We start from the raw sequence: 22,885 nt of genomic DNA on the forward strand, positions 1-22,885 counted from the left end.
CCTACCCCAACAGATATGTGTTAGTGGAACATAGGAAATGAGGGAGAAACCGTAAGCGCTACCTGTGAACGCTGCTAATGAAAACGTTAAGAGGGAGAAACCGTAAACTCTACCTATGAACGCTGCTAATGAAAATGTTAAGAGTTACAAGTGAGGTGTGGCAGGCCTGCAATCCCGTGTTCAGGGAGAAGACCGTTGCTGAAAGAGTAAAGCAGTAACAACTTCGTCTTAAAATTAAAAAAAGAATGAGATGGAGGGAAGGAGAAGGGACTGGTGTGGGGCACCCAGCATGGGCTGAAGCCGCAGAAACCATAAGCTAAGATACCATCCTTTCTCATCGTTTGTGTCGGTTTTTAAACAGGGATGGCATAGCAAGTCACAAAAGAATACTATTTCCTGAGATACAAGCAAAACAACTTCACCTGTAATTTATACCTGGTATTTGAAAGAGAAGGATGCAGAGAAGTATTTCCATACATGTAAGGACTGAGGGGCTGGAATGGCTTAGCATTTAAGAGCTCTTGGTTTGGTTCCCAGCATCCACATGGTAGCTCACAACTGACTATAACTCCAGTTCTAGGGGACTTGATTCTCTCTCTCTCTCTCTCTCTCTCTCTCTCTCTCTCTCTCTCTCTCTCTCTCTCTCTGTTTGTGTGTGTGTGTGTGTGTGTGTGCACATGCTTGTGTGCGTGTGTACATGTGGTTTTTTGCAATTAGGGTCTCACTATCTAGCTCTGGCTGTCCTAGAACTAGCTATGTAGACCAGGCTGTTCTCAAACTAATGAGAGATCCACCATCCTCAACCTCCTGAGTGCTGGGATTAAGGCATTTGCTACTATACTGAGCCAGATGCCCTGTTCTGATCTTTCTCTGTGGGGCAATGTACACATGTTGTACATAAACATACACACAGGCAAAACACACATATAAAAATAGCTTTTCGAGCCGGGCAGTGGTGGCGCACGCCCTTAATCCCAGCACTCGGGAGGCAGAGACAGGAGGATCTCTGTGAGTTCAAGGCTAGCCTGGTCTACACAGCTAGTTCCAGGATGGTGAGGGCTACAGAGAGAAACCCTGTCCTGAAAACCAAAACAAACAAAAAGGACATAAGGGAAAAATAAGAATAAAAGGAAAAAGCAGTCTCTTTGAAAAAAATCACAAAGATGAACTCATTGCAATTAAGAACTTCAAAATACATAAAAAGTCCTATCTGGAGAAACTGACGTTACATTCTTTACAAGATTTTGAATCACATCTATTAGAATCTAATGGGTTAAGTGAGGTGAGAATGAGAAGAAAGGAAAATCAAAAAGTAGGAACCCTGGCCTAATGGGTCTATCTGTAAACATGCTCCAAAGTTAAGAAAACTTTTTCAAGCTCATGTGAAACGTGCCAAACTCCACTGTAACCAGATCACTGAAAGAAGACTCAACCAATGAAATACACACACCAACTCAAGTTCTACAAGCTACAAGCTAGAATCAATGTTGGGGATGGTTGGGTTTGTTTGGTTTCTGGTTTTCCAGAGGACCCGGTTCAATTCTCAGCATCCACATAGCAGTTCACAACTGTCTGTAACTCCGAGATCTGAGAGAGAACTCCTTATGGGGACCTTCTAAGTAACTCCTGGTGATCAGTTGAACTTAAAAGAGTTAAGGCTATTACCAAATGTGTTGAAGTAAATGTTGACAAAAATTTGTTTACTAGGGTTGGGGATTTAGCTCAGTGGTAGAGCACTTGCCTAGCAAGCGCAAGGCCCTGGGTTCGGTCCTCAGCTCCGGAAAAAAAAAAAGTTTTGTTTACTGATACTTCAGAAAGAAAGGAGTGTACATTTTCAACTCTAGACGGGTAAGAAACACACAGACTACACCCGGAAGTCAGGCTGCAGAAGTTCAAGGTCAGCCTACATTAGGATTCAAGGCCAGGGGCTGGAGAGATGACTCCGTAGTTTTAGAGCACTTGTTCTTGAAGAGGGTTCGATTCCCAGCACCCACATGGTTGCTCACAATCATCTGTAATTCCAGCTGCAGGGGATCCGATGCCCTGTTATGGCTTTTCTGGGCATGTACATACATGCAGCCAAAACTCGTATACATAAAATTTAAAAAAAAATTTTTTTTTTTTAGTTCGAGGTCATCCTTAGATACATGAGAGACAGCTTCGAAGACCAAACAACAAAAACCTACATGTCGGCCGAGCCGTGGTGGCTCACGCCTTTAATCCCAGCAGGTTCCCTGAGTTCGAGACCAGCCTGATCTACAGCAGGAGGTCCAGGACATCCAGGGCTGTTACAGAGAGAAACCTTGTCTCAAAAAACCAAAAACAAAAACCTGGCGGTGGTGGCGCACGCCTTTAATCCCAGCACTCAGGAGGCAGAGCCAGGCGGATCTCTGTGAGTTCGAGGCCAGCCTGGGCTACAGAGTGAGTTCCAGGACAGGCACCAAAGCTACACAGAGAAACCCTGTCTCGAAAAAAACAAACACAAAAACCAAAAACCAAAAACCTACATCTCGGGGGGGGGGTGAGTAGGGGCATCGGAGGAGGAATGGATGAGTAACCCCGAAAGAGAATCACGCACTCACCTGCAAGTGCGGTTGTGCGCAGCCGCAAAGGCTGGCGGCGCGCGCGCCAGCGTGAAGTTGAGGAAGCCGCGCAGGTCGGGGGCGCGCGTCCAGCGGTAGTAGGCACGCGGCAGGAAGTCGGAGGAAAAGGCCAGCAGGAAGGCCTGCGGGCGCGGGGTCAGCGCGGGTGACGTCAGCGGGCCCCGGCTCCCACCCCACCCCCGGCCGCCGCCGCCGCCGCCCCACCCAGCCGGCGAGCCGGGCGCTCACGTTGCTGATGACGGCGAGGTGTGTGAGGCCCGCTAGGATGTGGAACCAGATGCCGATGTCCTGGGCGCGCTCGGCCACCGGGCGCCGGTACTCGCACACGAACTTGCGCGCGTCCAGGCGGATCTCCACCCAGTTGTTGAGCAAGGCAAAAAGCGGCGCCAGCGGGCAGGCGGCCACGAAGATGGTGACGAATCCGAACTGCAGCACTGCGGGGCAGGAGTAGCCGCTGGCTGGAGCTGGTCAGCCTCTCAGATCACCCGTGGCGGGGATGGGGTAGGGACGCCCAGCTTACCCACCAAAGCACCAAGCAGTTGATTTCGCCCTTTTTCCTCCCCGCCGGTTATATTCAGGGCCAGGGCCACTGCCCACCTTCCTGACTGGCCCCTAGGCTTGGGAGCCCTGATCTGCACTACTCTGATCATGGTGCTCCTGGATGGCCCTGGCCACCCAATACATCTGAAGTCGGGGAAAACCTGCCTCTGGCTTTACAACTATCCTTCCCATTTAGCTCCAGGGGTAGCCTGGGTCTTCTGTAAAACTGCTTAGCGAGGTCTTCAGATGCCATTGTGCAGGATACATAATATCAACCTGCTCCCTGTAACCCACCCGGTTTCTTATCCACAGAGTGATCCTGCAACTGTTACTGGTTATGCTTTGGTTGCCAGGCTCTGCTGACAAAGTTATGACTGTGCCAGATGTCCCTTGTGTTAGTCAGGCACAAACCCCGCCCTCAAAACCATCACACCCCTCAAGCTATGGGTATGGGCCACCACTTGGCAGTTTCACAACTAAGGAAACCCGTTAGAGGAAATCAGCCCTCTAGACTGGCATGGCCCAGGTGTACCTACCTTCACATGCTGGAGAATCTTGGCTCTGCCCCAGGACCTGCTTCCCCTAATACACAGCCTCAGCTCCCAGGCATCCCCAGCCCCAGCCCCACCCCCCACCTCCCCACCTCTCACCACCACCACCCTGGCTCTGCTGCCACCCCATCTCTCCTCCAGATATCTGTAGGCTGACTCCCAGGGCCCCTGTGTCCCCCCACCTCTCAATGACACATTGCATGTCAGGGTAGGCCAGGGCCAGTGTCGCTGTATTGTGGATCTTACCCATTTCAAGGTACTCGTGGAACAGCCCCTCACAAGGCAGCAACTCATAGTCAGCCTCCCAAGGTGCTGGGTGGACCCCCATGGCAGCCTTCCCTCTCCTGGAGTACAGCTTCTGCCAGCAGCCCTTCAGCTTTCTGCAGGTAGAAAGTGGAAGATGCCAGGGCTGCTCCAACGTCCAGTGATGATGAGCTCGTCTGAGAGGACACGCACCCTGGACGGGCTGTTGCCCTCAGGCGAGGTTGGGCAGGGCAAGGGACTTGTAGTTCTTGCAGGTCAGACTCATCCAAGGCCCTGGACCCTTCTATGGGACATGATGCAGTTTGCCTTTCTGGTTTCCTGCTGTGTCCTCCAGAAGGTCAACCCGGCTCCCTGGAGCCTTTGGAGGGTGGAACCATAGCAAGGCTAGGAAGGAGCTAGTGAGGCTAACAGCTGAGTCCCAGGAAAGCAGAGGGGCCATGGGGCCAGGTATGTGGGCTTCATCATACTGGGGCCACATAGATGTGGCTGCATCACACCCGGGAGGCAGGTATCAGTCCTGTGTGTATGAGGCTTTGTCAGAGGTTGTGAGGTGTCGTGCATCGAACACATGTGTTGCTTATCAGATTGTATTGGCTTCCTCACACGACCTGCACCTGCTAGACACTGAGCTTTACCCTGCACTTCCTGGTCCCCCTGAATGCCAGAGAAGCCAAGATGCTTCCAGAGAGAGACTGCTATGGTTGTAGTGTAGCGAACACTGCCTTTTGGAGGTGGTAATGGGCATCTGGGTTGGTGTGGCCTCAGGTAGGAGACTATTCCTGGGCAGACTCTTTGGAGGACTCCAGCCTATGAGGGAGGCCATAGTTCCAGCTAGTGGGACAAGGATGAGGAGCTGGTGCCTAACAAGGGAACCTGAAACAGGCATGAGTCTAGGAGTCGAACCTGAGGCCCGGGGCCTCCTCTTGCGTATCCCTCCCAGGCTGGTGGGTGGTGGTAGGAAATACATGCTGGCCTCTGTGGTCTCCTACTGAGGAACCCAGGCCTCCCCTGACAGAGCTGTCCAGAGGCTGTGCTGGTGACAAGCCCCCCCAACACCACAGCCATAACAACAGACGGGAGAGGCTGTTGTGAAGCCCACAGTGTGACATGGCAGCCTAGGGTACGGCAAGTCCTGCCTCCCCTTTCATTCTCCTAGCACTCTGAGGAAACCCTGTTCCCTCGAAGCTGCCAGGGCAGGGTGGAGGTGACTTACGGGACAAGGACCTCCTGCACATTGTTGATGATCTGCTTGCCCACCATGATGACCAGGAGCTCCTGTGCCAGCTCAATGAGGCAGCCTCCAGCCGTACACTGCAGGACAACTTCAGGTTAGCTGTGGGGAGGGACCAGGCACACGCTCACCTAGCTTTTTGTCTCAAAGGCGGCTTCTCTACCTCCACCTCCCACAGGACATGCCTGGAGTACCTTGAGAATTGCAGAGATCGGCCCTTTCCACCTCACTTCAGTTATGTGTGGGAACAGCCACTGGGCAGCTGTACTTTGTGCCCTGTAGCTCCTCAGCCAACTGTCGCCACAGGCTCCAGGGAAGACCCAAGATGTAGTCACTCAAGAGTCAGACCCAAGGAGTTTCTAGGAGTGCAAGCCATGCCTGGGAGACTCAGCCACACCATGGGATGTCATCCCTCCCAGGGTGGGAAACAATGAGAACTCAGTCAGTGCTGAGGGCAGCACCTGGATCCAGCCATTCTTGAACCAGGGTCTCCAATAATTTCAATGCAAGAGCATGTGGTAGCCCTTTTCTCACCTAAGGCAGTCTGAGCTGGGCATCTCACTAAGAGGTGAAAGCTACCTCATATGGCACAGCAGCCGCAGTGTGGCCCTGAGGTAGGGGCCCGGTTGCTCTGCCTCTCCCTACATAGTTCCTTCCCCTTAATGTAAAGGTGGACAGCTTCCCTCAGGGAGGTGAGCCAGCTTGCAGTAAGATGAGATAATGGCCCAGGCCCTGGGAAGAGTTCTAAAAAGAGAAGGGTCTTTCAGATCTGGTGGCCAGTAAGGGCTGTGGAACCCCATGTCTCCCAAGTCCAGCTCTACAGCCACCACTGGACAGCTCCAGATGTACCCACCACACTACCTGTACCTCTGATCAATCCCGAATGGCCCTCAGCTAACAAGGCCGGAAGTGTAAAGACAGTTCTTTGGGTGTCTGGGCAACATAGAGTCCATTCCTTACTCCTTCTTGGTATTTCTACTTTGGTGTCTTGAAGCCCTGTCCCCTCCAGAGGAACCCACATGCCATCCTCTGCCAAGGCCACTGCACATCTGAGAAGCCAGACTCTCCTGATTCCCAAAGAGAAGTAGAGCACACTAGTATCCGTGGGAGAGGATGGCCATGGAGAACCCAGACAGTGAGGCTGGGGGGCACTGACCAGTGCCCCCCTCATGGAGGGCATCCTAAGGGCTCAGATGCCTCCAGGGTGTGTATTGGGTTAAATCAGAGTAGGGCAAAGACCCATGATGTGTGTATTCTCTAGACAGTGGTTGTGAATCAGGGGCTGATGTGGTAGAGTCCTGGAGTCTTAGGAAGCAGCTGTAAGCCTGGCCTCTGGCTTGGACAGTGGTGGAAGGTGGGCACAAAGAATAGCAGAAATTAAGGCCTCAGTGGGTACAGAGGGAGCCTAGCCTCCATTCCCTGGCTGGGTGTGTCCTCACCACACTCACCTCTTCATTTCGGACTCCAAACAAGGTGTGGTAGTTGCCTGGGTATCCCACAAACCTAGCAGGATTCAAATTGTGAGGCTGTGAGAGACTAGATTCTGAGTGTCTCCTCTCTTTCCCACCCCTGAGGCCTGGCTGGGAGAAGCACAGACTTGACCCCTTGCCCCCTCCCAGCCCATGAAGTCATTCTTGCTCAGTCCTTTGCCCTGGCTACCTATCTCCATCCGCTGCTGAGCAGAGTGGGGCAAAGCTGAGCCACAGAGGAGAGGTGACAAGTTGAGGTGACACCTACCTGCCCTTGAAGAAAGCAATGTACACAGGCGAGGCGTAGAAGTTGACAAACTGAAAGACGAACACCTTGAGGGTGAAGGCATCCTCGAATGAGGTCTGTGTCCGGTGCATCTCTGTGCAGATGGGGCTCTCTCTCAGTTCCCCGGGTATGCTGACCAGTTCCAGTGCACTGCCCCTTCCCAGGAGACCACACCACCATCCAGGGTGAGGAAGAAGCCATGTTGTCCAGAGAGTTTAAAGTTCATCAAAGGAGGGGGGTCAACATAGAGCAATCCTAAAGTTCTAATTTCTAAATTTTCCTAAAACGTGATTAAAGCGGTGGTAAATCTTGATTGTGTATGTGATTGGGTTAAATTGGATTATGAAAACACACCTATTGGTCTGTCCAGGGTTGTTTCCAAAGAGTATTAGCTCATGAGGACTCTGACCTTATCAGTGGATCAATATTGCTAATCAGACGGATTAATAATACGCTGATAATACTATTGGAATTTGGTGGAAGTTGGGGCCTGCATGGAAAAAGCAGGTGTCCTAGGGTCTGTATTCTACCTGATCCTGTCCTGTATTCCCCTCCTTGCTTTCTGGACACCACACCCTCCCTGCTGTGATGGACTGTCACCTCTGAAACTGTGATCAGGGATACATAATTCCTCCCTTAAGTCACTCTGTCTGGTAATTTAGCAAAAAAGGTAACTAATACAATTAGGAATGCCTGGAATAGTGACCGAAAAAAAAAAAAAAACAAAACACTAAAATCTAACATTTGCACCCTCGTTAAAATACAGGACCAGTGAGATGGTTCAGTGAATAAAGGTGCTTGCTGCCAGGCCTGATTACCGGAGTTCCATCCCCAGAACTCACCTGGAAGGAGAGAACTAACCCTCACAATTGTACCATAGCACACACAAGCCGTAGCACATGAGCACACACGCACATTAAATACATGTAATAATTTTTAAAAGTGTGTGTAGATAAGGTTGGGGGTGGGATATGTCCAAGGACAAATAGTTTCTGGTCAAAGCTGAGTGAGAGCTGAGCTATATTGCAAAAAAATTGCCAAGACCAATGTGGGCACGTAAAAGGTCAGTTGGAGGAAAAGGGACCAAAAGTCCCACAACTGTGGGAACCTACACCAGCTCCAGCTCCACTGCTCATTCTCCTGGGAACATCTACCTGTGGCTCTTCCAGGTAAGAACTCCCCTGGCACCTACCTGGAGACCTCCCTTAGTACTGTATTCCCTTTCCGTCCATGTGCCCCAAGGGCGCTCTGCCCCTTCCCAGGACCTTGCTTGGTCGGGGCTGGTATAGGCAAGGCCTTGTGGGACAAGTGATTGGGCCTCTTAGCGTCTGCTCTTAGGGAAAGTTGAAGACAGACAGAGAAGTGGAGAGACAGTGGCAGAGGGAGAGGCAGCTTGACCTGGGGACAGATACAGAGGATGTGCAGACACTTGGTAACCATTTGGAGTGGTCTGAGCTGGTCACAGCTAAGCCCCCATCCCTAGTCCACCTGGTGGAGGTCCTAGTCCTTCTTCTGGAGGCTCTAGTATCACGCTGAGAACTCTACAAGCTTGAAGGATCTTGTGAGGAAGGTAGAAGTAGAGCCCTTGGCTGAGTGCTCTTGACCCTTTCCCTTAACAACCCCCCCCCCCCGCCGCCATTTTAAGGAGGTCTCTGGGAGACAGTGCAGATGCCTCTTTGGGAACATGGGTCCACGGCAATCAGTCCATGTTTGTATTGGTTTGGCCAGCACTTACCCCATCTTGTTAGGACCTGGGCCAGGACCACGTAGACCTTGGAAAGGATGACGATGAAGACAAGGTTCACCACTGACCCTGTGAGGCTGGCAATGCGTGGAGCCTGATGGGGAACAGATGATAAGAGCAGGCACAAGAGGGGGGTTGGAAGCCCCCAGAAGAACAGGCAGCGGAGACTCACCCAGGCCGAAAGGAAGGCATTGTCTGACTTGGACACAAGCACAGCCATGATGGCCCGGTACAGAATGATAGACACAAGGCACATAATCACCACGGCCACCTGCAGGACCAGGAGAGTCCTGAGCCCCTGCTGTGGACCCAGCACCCACACCCTCAGGCCATAGGCCTACACAGGCCTCTGGGTCCACAGCAGCTCCACAGGTTCCTTTTCCCAGGGCTCTCATCTGCAGGCTGCCTATGCCCCATGGGTTCTCCAGAGGTGGGGCAGGTTAGGACTGGGAGGTCAGGATGCCAGGTAGTTACTGTATGTTGACCTTCTACCCAGTGTTGGAGAACTGTGCCCCATTCAGCCACTTCTTTACAGCCCTAAATTTGGATCCTGGAGAGGGCTGGGATCCTTTTAAGCAGTCTTTGACTAGAAGGTACCAAAGGGCCGGGCGGTGGTGGCGCACGCCTTTAATCCCAACACTCGGGAGGCAGAGCCAGGCGGATCGCTGTGAGTTCGAGGCCAGCCTGGGCTACCAAGTGAGTTCCAGGAAAGGTGCAAAGCTACACAGAGAAACCCTGTCTCGAAAAACCAAAAAAAAAAAAAAAAAAAAGAAGGTACCAAAGGAATTAGTGTGCCCCATGCTCATTTTTGGAATCCGTTCTCTTGTTTAGTGGGTGCCCTGGGCCACACATGGTGAAGCTCTTCCAGAACCCCTCATGGTATATGCACATACACACCCCTTATGAAAGCCCAGTTTGGCCCTGGGCTCAGGCCCTTCCCTGAGGCACAGAGCACAGGAGCCTTTCTGGAGGAAAGAACCCCTGAGGCTCAGGAAGACAGAGGCAGAGGAGACAGGGTGGCAGGAGCCCCGCACCATCATCAGGAGAACCACAGAGCCAGCCAGCATGCGGTGTACACGGCTCTTCTCAGGGAAGTAGGGTTCGTCTTCCCCAGTGATGGGGTTCAGGGCTGTCAGAGGAGCCTTCGCAGCGAACTGGGGCCGAGGCCTCTCCTGAAAGGGAACCATGCTCAGGAGGGTGTGACCCTTGCCAGAAGCCACCCAGCCCAGCCCACTTACCTCAATGTCCTCATAGTCAGAGCAGTCCCAGCGGTAGGCCAATGTGGCATTTTTCCGCTTCCAGTACTCCAGAAGCAGCACCGCCCACAGCGCCATGAACAAACTGAAGAAGACAGTACCGCCATGGTCAAAGAGCCGCCCAGCCTGCAGGGGAGAGGGGACTCCAAGTCTTCCCAAGGACGGGAGGTCCTTTCACAGGCCCTTCTTCTGGAGCTGGAGTGTCTTCCCACACAGGCACACCACGATGCCCAAGACCCACAGGGAGAAGGCCTCTCAGGAGCTGCAAATGCCTAGTTTCACCCAGTCCAGGGAATCTCTTTTTAAAGAGTACCTTCAAACTCACCCTGCCACTGAGGATGATCTCAAATTCCTGATCCTCCTGCCTCTGTCTCAGGCATGCTACCACCCTTGTTTACGTGGAGGGAGGGGCCAAACCCAGGGTCTCATGAATGCTAAGCAAGAACTCTTAGCAATTGGCACGCAACCAGCCCATTGCTCAGTCTGGCCCAGCTCACTCATGCCTGACTTGGATTCATCTGAGCCGAGCACATAGAGAGGAGAGTTTTGTGTTTTAGAAAAACTGGAGGATACTGGGACAGATGAATGTGTTTCACACACAAGGTAGTCAGAAGTTGGGAGGCTTAGGGGGAGTTGTAGTGGGTTGGATTGTGACTCTCAAAGAGGATATGTCCCTTGATGTAATTTTATTTGGAGTAGGACGCTTTGGTTATAGATGTAATTAAGGTATGGATTTCCAGAGAAAAGTGCCTTCCATGGGATCATAACCCCAATGTCAGCTCTCATAAGAATGCCTGATGGAACACATTAGGGAAAGAAAGGCCATGGAGACAGAAACAGGAAGTAGGAACAGAGAGGCAGCCACAGACTAGATACCAAGGAGCCAGAGAGCTCAGCATCTAGCCTTCACCTGCCAGGCAGCACAGCATCCTTCATCCCATCACTGCTCTGCCAGACCCAGCACACTTGTTGTTGCTGTTGTTGTTATTCTGGGTTTTTTGTTTGTATTTTGAGAGAGAAAGGGTCTTATGTATGTCTGGCTGGTCTCGAACTTGCTATGCATTGAGAATGACCTTGAATTTCTGATTCTCTATCCTTTTTAAATACAGTTTATTTTTATTTTATGTGTGTTGTTGCTTTACCTGTACATTTGTCTGTGTGAAGGTGTCAGAGCCCCTGGAACTGGAATTACAGACAGTTGTGAGCTGCCATGTGGGGTGTTGGGTATTGAACCCAGCTCCTCTGGAAGAACAGCCAGTGCTCTTAACCACTGAGCCATCTCTCCAGCCTTGATTCTCTACCTCTTAAGGGATCATCTAAGACACACCCAGGAGGATTTCTGGGATAGAAGCAAAGGGAGTGTGGGTTCATCCCGGGCACCAAGGATGTCAGGAATGCATGGAAAGGAAGCATACCCAGGTCCATGCTGGCCGAGCCTCTAGCCAGCTGCACAGAGCCTGTGGCCAGGTCTCCTAGGCTGGGAATCCTGCTCAGAGTCCAGACTCTGTTTGTTTGTTTGTTTGCTTGCTTGCTTGCTTGTTAGAGACAGGGTTTCTCTGTGTAGCCCTGGCTGTCCTGGAACTCACTCCATAGACCAGACTGGCCTCAAACTCACAGAGATCTGCCTGCCTCTGCCTCCCAAGTGCTGGGATTGAAGGCGTGCACCACCACCGCCCACCTTGAAGTCCACACTCTTGGTTCTGCTGGTGCCTAAGAGCTTCTGGAGATGCCATAGCTAAAAGTCCTGGGGCAGGTTTCCAGGTGATCACTTGGTTAATCTTTTGTGCTGATTAGTGTTTGCTTGTTTGTTTGCTTGTTTTTGTCAACTTGACACAAACTAGAGTTATCTGGGAAGAGAGAATTTCAAATAAGAAAATACCTCCATCAGATTGGCCTGTAGAGAAGGCTCAGTGGGCAGTGCTGCCCTGGGCAGGTGGTCCTGGGAGGTATAAGAAGGCAGGCTAAGCGTGAGTCTGGTGAGCAAGCCAGTAAGCTGCACTCCTCCATGGCCTCTGCTTCAGTTCCTGCCTCCAGGTTCCTGCCTTGAGTTCCTGCCCTGACTTCCCTTCATGATGGGCTATGATCAGAGCATGTCATCCAAATAAATCCTTTCCTCCCCAAGCTGCTTTTGGTCGTGGTGACTTCTGACAGCAATAGAAAGCAAACTAAGACATGGATATCTAACACACATATCAGTCAAAGCTACTTTGTGACATTCTTGAGTCATTTGTACGACATACCAGACCTAACCTGAATGCCAGGTTAGGGGCACCAGAGTCGACAGCTCGCCGAGGGTTGTGACTTCACAGATAGAACCAGGACCTTTAGGAGCTGCCCACCTTCAACACCCTGACCCCAGCTCTCCTTCCATACCTGGGCCAGGGTGCAGGCACTGGAGAGCAGCCAAAAAGAACAGTCAGCGCAGAGTGGGCACATGTCAAAGCCATCGGAACTGTGGCACAGCTCCTGCCTGTGGGGTATAGATATGGTTCCAGGAACTGAAGGACTGCACCCTCTTCCAAATCAGCCCCTCTCCTCGCCCCCCTACATCACTGCTCTGCAGTCCTAGAACGTTCAGTCATCGTTTTGTTTTTTGAGACAGGGTCTCGCGTATCCCAGGCTGGTCTTGACCTTGCTCCGTAGCTGAGGATTCCTTGAATTTCTGATGCTCCTATCTCTGTCACCTGAGGGATTGCAGGTGTGCACCACCACAGGCTTACGACGTGCTGGGGACCTAAGCCAAGGCCTCGTGCGTGCTGGGCGGGTACTGTCAGTTGAGATGCATCTCCAACCCCACCAGCATTTCTTTAGAAGGCAGTTTTTGAAAATATGCAACAATAATAGTGAAAGATAAAGCATTTTTGAAAATATGCAACAATAATAGTGAAAGATAAATTTCTGGACTTCGAGCTACACAAGGAAGTAAAACACAAAGCCAGTCCTTTATTATAGGAAAAGCCTATACTATTCTAAGGACAAAAGGTTGAGCATCAGTACCAGCCTGGGGACACCCCTGACCACCTTTCATCTTGTGTCATGAGGCACAGGAGGCCTTGGGAGCTAAGGTAAGAGGCCACTTACGTTGGTATGTCTGAGAAGACCAGGAAACATCCCACCAGGAACACCACGGTGCCCACCACTGCTGCAGGCAGGAGCCAGCCTGTGTAAAACCCTGCAGAAGGGATGCCAACAGTCCAGCAGTTAGAAATTGGGTGTGCCCTAGGGATGTATTTGCTTTATGGGACCCAAGCTAAGCTCAGTGGGAACTAGAACCTGGAAGGAATGGGAGTCTCTGAGCATCTGCCCTCAACTCTGGACTCTGTCACCATGTGGGCTTAGTAACAGTGTCCCCTTGACTCTGTCCCACTGGGTGCTTTATCTCCTGACAGTGTCCCCTAGCACATGCCCACCTCCAAACAACTGCTCACTAGTGTCTTTCTGAGAGGCACAGGATGCTTTGTAGTTTGACCAGTGGAGGTGTGGGTCCTTCTGGGCCCACCCTTATTCCCACACACCACCAGGGCACTATCTCAATGGACCACACCCTGGCCCCCTGAGGTATCCCACATCCATCAAATGTGCACCTGCCTGCTTCCTGTGGGGTCAGCCTGGTCCCTACTGACCCTGTGAGGCCAAGAAGACACCTATAAAGTGTCCTCTGTCTGGAGTCCAGACGAAGAGTTTTCCAGCATAGCCATGCTGGACAGCAGGAAAGGTAATTCCCAGGATGGGGAAGGAGAGTCAGAAGGCAGATCCCCGAGAGGGTGACCAGTCTCTGAGATGCCAGCCTGACTTGGAGTAGACTTCCCCATGGGGATATCTTTTCCCTCAGAGTAGACATTCCTGAGGGAGCCTCCCAAAAGGGAATGGGTGCTAGTTGTGGTCAAAAGGACCCCACAAACTAAGGGGCTCCCAGTGCTGTGCCTAGTGTTGTTGTGGGATACTTGTACACTGTGTGAAGATGTATTTGCTGTGATTGGTGTAATAAAAAGCTGAACAGCCAATAGCTAGGCAGGAGGTACAGGCAGGACTTCCAGGTAGAGAGTGAACTCTGGGAAGAAGAAAGTGGAGACACCAGCCAGATGCGGAGGAAGCAGCATGGGCAGTACAGAGAGATGAGGTAACAAGCCACACAACAGAATGTAGATGAAAATAAATGGATTAATTATGTTAGAAGAGGTAGTGGGACAAGCCCAAGCTAAGGCCGAGCTTTCATAATTAATAAGCCTTGTGTTGTTATTTGTAAGCTGGCGACCCAAAGAAAAATCATCTACACAGTGTCTGTTTTATTATCAGGGGAATAAGGTCTGGCAGTAGAATTATCCCAGAGGGCAGATTGTCACAACACAAAGACCCTGCAGCAAGGCAGGACTCACCAAGCCAGGCGAAGTAGAGAGCCACCTTCTCCCCGAAGTACCGACGCACGTGGTCCAGTGGCTGGTACTTGTTCCACTTGCCCCAGCGAGCCCAGTGCTGGAGTAAGACTTGGCGCTGGGTGAGCCCCAGGACCTGTGAGTCCTCTGGGACTGCAGAGAGTGGGCCCTGGGAATAAGAGGCCATTGCGCTGGGCTTCCCCACAATGTTTTAGCTCTGCCTGCTAGTCCTCCCACAGGACACATCTAGCAATGGGAACTTCAGTGCTGACCCGGACCCACAATTCCACCCTCCAGGGCAGGCAAATGGCACAGATCCCAAGGGACAATGTTGTAAGGAAAAAACACATTGGGGGATGGGCCAAGAAGTGTCTGAAGGGAAATGTAGTTTGAATTCCCGTGACTCCTGGGACTGCTGAGTGTCCAGGGCAGGGGATGAATCTGAAAGACCTGGCCAGGACAGTAACTGGGGTGCAGGCTGACCAACAGCACTGTGGGGTTGTCCAGGCCTGGCGCATATGCTGTGTGGTACCCAAGCCGTTCATGAGTCACTCCTCGTGGACCCCAGCTGAGTTGACATGAAGAGTAATGCCACTGTGAGACTCGTGTGTGTGTGTGTGTGTGTGTGTGTGTGTGTGTGTAAGAGAGAGAGAGAGAAAGAGAGACAGACAGACAGACAGACAGACTGGGGGTGGGGGGTGCGCCTGACATTTCTATGTCCACTTCATTTAACTTTGTGATATCAAGCAGGACTGTTCCCATGGCTTCATGAGCATGCATGACTCAAGACCTTTTGGAATTGCTCTTCAGGGGTCCCCTGTATGGTAGAAGGCTGCGGAAAAACTGGGGCAAGAACAACACCCTTACCTACACATGGATGATAGAAAGCGTGTCAGGGAAGCACCAGGCAGCTATTATAGTGAATGTCTCTCTGCCTCTGCCCTAGACTGCCCAGCTTCTAGGTAGGGAAAAGGGTGCTGGAGACCTTCCTATCTTTTCTAGTGAGAGATACTGCCTGAGAAACCCAGTCTTGGTATCTGGAGTGGGGGTCTGGTATATTGCCAGGGACCCCCAGCAAGGGCAAGAGACCAAGCTGAACCTTCAGCCTCCAACATGGACTACTTCACATTACAAGGCTATGCATTTGGTATTCCTAACCCCAGGGTGGCTGTCACAGAGGGCAAGACTCCTCTGCTTCCTGTGGACAAGGCAGGCAATAGCACTGGGGGAATTCACCGTCCACCCTAGCTCAACCCCAAGCCCTGAGACTCACGTCATGCAGAGGGAAGGCCGCACTGAAGACACCCTCTGACAACAGCTGATCGATCCCAAAGAAGCCTTTCTTCTCGTGGCCATATTGAGTCTTGGCCAGAATCTCAAACAGCTGTGGGATGGGTGGAGGATAGCACCTATCACTGGTCATGTGAGGGCACAGTAGGGAGACCCATCTTGGTGCTGAAACCTTGGATGACCTCTTACGGCCCCCAGTGATAGATAATGATATTGGTGGAGTGTCCCCAAGGCCGTGAAACCCAGATCCTGTGTCATAACCACACATTCATGACTGCACTGGTAGGGATAATAATCATTCTCCCATCTTTAGTCACATAGCTCTTTAGAGTCCAGCCTGGGCTGGAACCTGGACCTAGTCATGCATGGACCCCTGTTCCAGTAGGATCAGCTCTGTTAGGATACCTGTCTGGGGTGGGAAACCTCTGCCTTGGTGGCCACTGTCGCAGTGGCCTTTGGTGATTATAAGTGTGTGGTTCAGGCCTGTCTAGATGCTCCTGGCCACATGCTGTTGGAGCATACCTCCTCGTGTAGTGGTTCTCAACCTTCCTAATTCTGCAACCTTTTAATACAGTTCCTCATGTTGTGGTGACCCCCAACCATAAAATTATTTACATTGCTTCTTCATAACTGTAATTGCATTACTGTTATGAATTGTAATGTAAACAGCTGTGTTTTCTGAAGGTCTTAGGCAACCCCTGTGAAAGGGTCATTTGATCCCCAAAGGGGTTGAGACCCAGAGGTTGAGAAACATTGTCCCAGTACCTCAGATCTGCCCCTGTAGCCTGGTTTTGACAGATTAGCTTAGGGTATACCGAGACCTATTCCTTGTCTGTTCTGGCCAGCCAAGAGGATCACCTCACCTGGGCCTGGTGCCTTGGCTGTCTGTCCCAGAGGTCCATACCATGTATTGTTCTGGGCCTCAGATTGTGGAGGGGTACTGGATAGAGAGCTGGCTTTCACTTGACTCCCTGCCATCTGGATGTGCCCCACCCCCACTGTCCTGCATCCATGCCACACACACCCCCCCCCAAGCGGCAAGATCAAAGACAGTCTATAAGGCTTCCGCCCTCTGGCTATGGGGAGCTTTATGGTGGCCAGGAAGACCTCAGGGTTGGTAGTTGGGCTCTGTCAGGCCTTTCTTTTTTTTTTTTTTTTTTTTTTTTTGGAGCTGAGGATCGAACCCAGGGCCTTGCGCTTGCTAGGCAAGCGCTCTACCACTGAGCTAAATCCCCAACCCCTGTCAGGCCTTTCTGAGCCTAGTCAGATGAGGGTCTGTAGCAGACACACTCCACTCACAATCTGGTGCCTCTTGGTACTGGTGAAAAAGGTGTCCTGGTTGTCACTTCCAAGGAACCTGCAGAGGTGAGAAGTTTAGAGCTTTGAGAATATGGGAATTTTTGCCACAATACAGAAGTAAAGACACAGAAACAGACATGGCGGAGAAGAGTATGTGCACACAGAGCCTGCACAGAGGCTCACAACCCAGAGGCCGAGGAGGCGGCCACTCTGCCAGATAAAACTAGTTCTCATTTTTGCCTTTTCTTTCCCTCAGACAGGAGGCCACAACAGATGCTACACACCACACACAGAAAGCCAGGGAAAGCAGACAGTTGATACAGAGGACAAGGCCCACTAAGAAACCCTCAGCATGTCTGCCCTGAAGCTTGTAAACAAGGACTAAAGGCACAGGAGGAGGGAGTCGGGGGTCACAAAAGTCCTGGCTGCTTCACTGGTGGAGGGAACAATGACTGAGGTTAGGTCTGCAGGCTTCGTGTGGTCACACAATAGCTCTGTCCAGAAACAAACGTGAGGAGGCTCCTGAGTTCGTGAGGGAGGGCTGTCCACACACGTGTTGTCTCCCTCACTGGTCAGAGAAGGTGTAAGGAGGGAGTCCACTGACCCAGGACCCTGGAACAGCGCAAAGAATGGACCGCTGTGGTCTGAATGTGTCTCATTAAAGTTCATGTGCTGTGATGTGTCAAGGTGGTGGGACCAAAGCCGGGCGGTGGTGGCACACGCCTTTAATCCCAGCACTCGGGAGGCAGAGCCAGGCGGATCTCTGTGAGTTCGAGGCCAGCCTGGGCTACCAAGTGAGTTCCAGGAAAGGCGCAAAGCTACACAGAGAAGCCCTGTCTCGAAAAACCAAAAAAATAAAAAAAAAAAAAATAAGAGTGGGGCCAAGCCAGGCATGGTGATGGCACACGCGTTTAATCCCAGCACTTGGGAGTCAGAAGCAGGTGGATCTCTGAGTTCGAGGCCAACCTGGTCTATATAACCAGTTCCAGGACAGCCAGGGTTACATAGTGAGACTCTGACTTAAAAAAATAAAAATAAAAAGTGGGGGCCAGTGCAAAGGCATGAGGTCACATGGATTCCACTGTCTCAGAAGGGACTAATTCTGGTCTCAGGAGAGATCCAGTTACTGAAGGAAGCCTTTCTGGGCATAGCTAGCTCCCTTTCTGTCTCTGCTGTCCTGTGTTGTAGCTGCTATGTCTAGCCAGAGGCTGCCCAGCAAGACTGAACTTTTTTAGCTGCCCAACACACAAGCTGAATAAACCTCCTCTTTTAAAGAGCAGTTTGTACAGTGAGTGAGAGGGAAGAATGGGCCAGCTATAATCACTGCATATCAACCCTCGTTTCCTGTTTCTTCTGTGTGTGTGTGTGTGTGTGTGTGTGTGTGTGTGTGTGTGTGTGTGTGTGTGTGAGAGAGAGAGAGAGAGAGAGAGAGAGACATGTGTGCACATCCCACAGTGTATGTGTAGCGGTCCCAGTACCAAGTGACCTTGTTGAGGCAGGGTGTCCCTAGTTTCTGCTGCTCTGTGTACTCCAGGCTAGCTGGCCTGTGAGCTTCAGAGCAATTCTGTCTTAGCCTCCACCTCAGAATAGGAGTTCTGGGATTACAGCTGTGCACCATCACGTCTGGCTCTTTGGGTGGGTTCCAGGGATTGAACTCACATTGTCAGGCTTGCATGACAAGCATTTTGACTTGTTAAGCCATTTCCCCTGCCCTCAACTTTTCTCCGACAGAGTACCCATCTTTGGGTATTTTGTTATAGCAACAGAAATGGATTGTGACTTGGGCCTTGTGGATCCATTCCTAGGATTCGGGGCATGTTTGTCCCACAGCACGGCCACCCTATCCTGACTAATGCAGGTGACTTACCAAGACACAGCTGTTCAGTAGGCTTGTTCACCTGGGATTCAGATGGTGTTCTCTGAAAATCCCAGGTGAGGAGAGCATTTGAGAAAAAGCATGATGTTTAGTTGATTCATTCACAGTCTCATTCACACATCCATCCTGTTCATTCACACATCCATCCTGTTCATTCACACATCCATCCTATCCATTCACACATCCATCCTATCCATTCATACATCCATCCTAGTTCTTATGGGGGCTGGTCCCCCAGGAGGCTGTCCTGCCGGGCTCAACGGGGCTGCGACAACGCCATACCATTGCAGCTTGCTTGCTTTGAACTGGCAGGAGTAGTACTCGGGAGGCGTGTCTGGCACGTGCTCCAGCAGGATATTGGGGATGCCCAGCCACTCCAGAAGGGTGGCCGACCAGTTGGAAGCCTGGTTTGGTAATTCCTAGAAACAAAATGGTTCAGAGGGAAATCTTCGCAGCTGGGGAGGAGACTGGCCAAATCTGAAAATGGGACTCCAGTCAAAAGACCTCAGCATCGAGAAATAGCATCTCTTATTCTTGGCCCTGCCACGGACCCTTCCCCTCTCGGGGCCTCGGGCTCTGAGAGTTGCTTGGCTTGTTAAATGGAGGACCAGAGCTGCTCCTGTCTCTAGGGAACAAAGAGAGTCAACAGTATGTCTCTCTCCAGACATGCTAGTGAAACCCTCTGTGAGCAATCCAGGCACACCATCCTGGGGGCACAGGGAGGCTGCCGTCCTTCACCCTGAGCACACGAGGGAGGTTCCAGCTGCCTCAGCAGATGGGCCTGCAGGGAACTCAGCCATCCCACAGCCTCGGCTACCCTCCATACTGCCAGACTTTTGTATTCCTGAGCCTGCCAGGCAGGATATTCTCCCCCATTCACCCAGTGGGTGTTTTGAGGCTCCATGTGACAGTGGACAGGAAACTAGAGGTCCCCAAGTGGAAGCACCTCCAAGGAGTGATGGTTTTGGCAGCTGAGCTGATCAAGCAAACGTAGACCTGGGTGGGGCCCCCACCCTCTCCTTCTCCCCTTACGTCCCCCATACCTGCAGAGGTAGCTTCAGGCGCAGATCTTCTGCATAGTAGCAGAGTACAGCCCAGGGCGCTCTGAGGAGGACGTAGTGAACTGCAGTGGCCTTGTCCTGGACGTCATGCTGCAGGTACCAGAGGCTTCTGTGAAGACCTGAGGGTGTTGCTGTGTGCTCTGTGTCTATTCATATTGAGGAGAGGGCTAACCCTGGCACAGCCCTGGTGCTGATGGACAGCCAGTGGCCCGGCACTTTCTCAGTGGGGATGCTCACTTCCAAGGCCTGTCTCAGAAAGCTTGTGGTGACAGCGCCTCCTCTGGGGCCCATGCCACCTGCACTCTCTGCTGCTGTGGCTATGACAGCCAAAATGACCCTTCCTCCAAGTCTGGGAAGCCATGCAGGGCTTCTCCGAGGCTGTACTGACCTAGGCCATCTTCTGGTTAAAGAGGCAGCAAATGCAGCTTTGCTTGGTGATGCTCAGCGGCTGCTTCACCCGTTGACAAATCGCTGGAAAGTCACACTGTTCTCCACATACCTAAGTAAATATGTACACCCCTGTGCGCACAGATGGGGGACACTACTGTCTGTTTAAAAGTGTAATGAAACTAGATCTCCACATCTAGAGAGAGTAACTCTACTGCACAGCGAGCCTCCACTCAGCTATGTGTCAGGCTATAGCAAAAGCAAGCCTTCCTCGTGGTCAGACACTATTCACTGAGACCAGCAGAACCCCTGACAGAGACAAGGACAAAGTGCACATAAGGATAAAGCTTTGGGGCTGGAGCGATGGCTCAGCAATTAAGAGCACTGACTGCTCTTCCAGAGGACCCAGGTTCGATTCCCAGCACCAACATGGCAGCTCACAACTGTCTGTGACTCCAGTTCCAGGGGAATCCTACATCCTCACATGCATGAAGGCAAAACCACAATGCACATAAAATGAAAATTAAAAAAAGGAAAAGAATAAAGCGTTTCCAAGTCGGGTTTCCTCTGTGTCTTATGCTGTGCAAGCTTTGTAGTCCCCGCTGATTTAGGTCTAAGTAGCACTGTCAGTCCAGGTTTATACCAGTTCCGCTACAGACTTAGAGCCGCACGGAGTAGGAGCTTGATAGGTGGGTGGGGATGTGGGGATGTCTGTAGTCTATCACCGCGGCCTAGAAACTCCCAGTAAACTCCTTTACTCATCAGGATGAGCTAGTCTGAGCCGCTCTCTGGGCTGTCATTGCTCTGCTAGTTTAGAGACACATGTTAGTTTTCCATCTTCCCTCAGATCCTGTAACACTGACTGACATGATGACAAGACACCCTCAGAGCCCTGGGACGGGTGAGGCTTTGGGTCCCACGAACAAGAGCCTCTGTGGAGTACAGACATATTTCGAAGACCTTCCCAGAGGTTCTCAACCTCTGTACATCACAACCATCTGGGATTCCCCCAATGTCCACATAAAAACTACACCTTGCCCACAGGAGCAGACGTGGACCTGGTCATTTGGGGCACCCGTGGATGGTTGTGACATGCTGAGAGCTGAGAACTGCATTGTAATCTCAAGCCTGAGGGGACTTTGGATAATGTATTGGGGGAGGTTGTGGTTGGGTAGATGGATAATGGGTGATGAATGGATGGTGTGTGTGTGTGTGTGTGTGTGTGTGTGTGTGTGTGTGTGTGTGTGTGTAATTTATGAACCCACAGGGTCAGAGGCTGTGGTGGTTTGAATAAGAATGGCTCACACGCCGGGCGGTGGTGGCGCACGCCTTTAATCCCAGCACTCGGGAGGCAGAGCCAGGCGGATCTCTGTGAGTTCGAGGCCAGCCTGGACTACCAAGTGAGTTCCAGGAAAGGCGCAAAGCTACACAGAGAAACCCTGTCTCGAAAAACAAAAAAAAAAAACAAAAAAAAAAGAATGGCTCACACACTTGAATACTCAGTCACCAGGGACTTTTTGAAAGGATTAGAAGGATTAGGAGGTGTGGCCTTGTTGGAGGAAGTGTGTCATGGGGATGGGGAAGGGGGTGGATTTGAGGTGTCAAAAGCCCATGCCAGGCCTGATCTGTCTCTGTCTGCCTCTCTCTCCGATTACATCAGGATCTAGCTCTTAGCTACTTCTCCAGCACCACACTTGGCTGTCACCATGCTTCCTGGCATGACGATAATGAACTAACTCTCTGAAACTGGAAGCAAGCCCCCAATTAAATGCTTTCTTTTGGAGTTGCCTTGGTCATAGAGTCTTTTCACAGCAACAGTGACTAAGACAAAGGCAAAAGTAGCTCTTTCCGTCAGTAAAAACAAACAAAGCTCATGTCAATAGTGACACATGTGACCGGCAATCTACATGTCTAGAGCAAATGAGTTCCTACACGGCTGAGTGGAAATAGGCAAATGACCCAACAGAAAAGAAAAAAATGACACACAAAGGAAGTTGGCCTCACAGTTGTTCCCGGACTTAGATGGTCCTACTCTGGATTTCTTCTTATTTTAGGATGGGTTGCTAGCAATAATATGCATATGTGCACACCAGACTTTGAATGTTGGTCTTTTCCTGGCTAGAAGTATATGGTCTCATCTTCTCTGATGATGCTGGGAAGCTGCTGTGAGCTCAGCTCCTGGTCTACCCTGTGCTCCCCAGCAGAACATCTGCCCTGTACAGTGTACTGCATGGCCAAGCTGGGGTGTTTGGTACGATAGGTGCATTTAATGTATTTTTAATTCTACCCAGGTCTAGGTACTGGGTTCAACTGGGTTATGGTTGGGAGAAGGTGCCCCCATCATAAGTCAAAGGGAAGCTTCATGGAAACACAAATGGCTCATAAATGTGTAAAAAGGCACAACCTCTTTAGAAATGAGAGAAAAGGAGAAGGAAAACTAGGGGAAGGTATAGCTGTGTATCAGCTGACTTGTAAAGATGGAAAAGTCTGACATTGCCACGCGTTGCGAATATTCAGAGCAAGGGGGTGCTGGCTCACCCCCAGATGGCAATGTAAATTGGGCCACCAATAGAGAGAAGGGTGTGGTCACAATCATAGGCCTTAGGGGGTCATCAACTCTGCTCCTAGGAGAAATGCAATCCACAGGCACCCTAA

At 51.3% G+C, this 22,885-nt stretch overlaps 1 protein-coding gene across 2 annotated transcripts in view; it reads right to left on the reverse strand.

Annotated features, from left to right (window-relative positions):
* The window catches only part of Ano7 (anoctamin 7), a 32,795-nt gene that overhangs the window by 4,296 nt on the left and 5,614 nt on the right, over positions 1-22,885 (reverse strand). For both annotated transcript variants that reach the window (XM_052750333.1, XM_052750334.1), the window contains 17 exons: positions 19,826-19,933; positions 19,065-19,201; positions 16,907-16,964; positions 15,591-15,701; positions 14,321-14,486; positions 13,026-13,116; positions 12,318-12,414; positions 9,927-10,070; positions 9,723-9,860; positions 8,861-8,959; positions 8,680-8,782; positions 6,927-7,038; positions 6,638-6,692; positions 5,172-5,269; positions 3,941-4,074; positions 2,832-3,037; positions 2,583-2,725 (listed from right to left, as the gene is read on the reverse strand). In XM_052750333.1, coding sequence (XP_052606293.1) covers positions 2,583-2,725; positions 2,832-3,037; positions 3,941-4,074; positions 5,172-5,269; positions 6,638-6,692; positions 6,927-7,038; positions 8,680-8,782; positions 8,861-8,959; positions 9,723-9,860; positions 9,927-10,070; positions 12,318-12,414; positions 13,026-13,116; positions 14,321-14,486; positions 15,591-15,701; positions 16,907-16,964; positions 19,065-19,201; positions 19,826-19,933 — 2,000 coding nt within the window. The remainder of the gene's footprint in view (positions 1-2,582; positions 2,726-2,831; positions 3,038-3,940; positions 4,075-5,171; positions 5,270-6,637; positions 6,693-6,926; positions 7,039-8,679; positions 8,783-8,860; positions 8,960-9,722; positions 9,861-9,926; positions 10,071-12,317; positions 12,415-13,025; positions 13,117-14,320; positions 14,487-15,590; positions 15,702-16,906; positions 16,965-19,064; positions 19,202-19,825; positions 19,934-22,885) is intronic.

The sequence above is a fragment of the Peromyscus californicus genome, unplaced genomic scaffold, assembly GCF_007827085.1.
Source record: "Peromyscus californicus insignis strain IS unplaced genomic scaffold, ASM782708v3 Scaffold_21__1_contigs__length_65335640, whole genome shotgun sequence".
Taxonomy (NCBI): domain Eukaryota; kingdom Metazoa; phylum Chordata; class Mammalia; order Rodentia; family Cricetidae; genus Peromyscus; species Peromyscus californicus.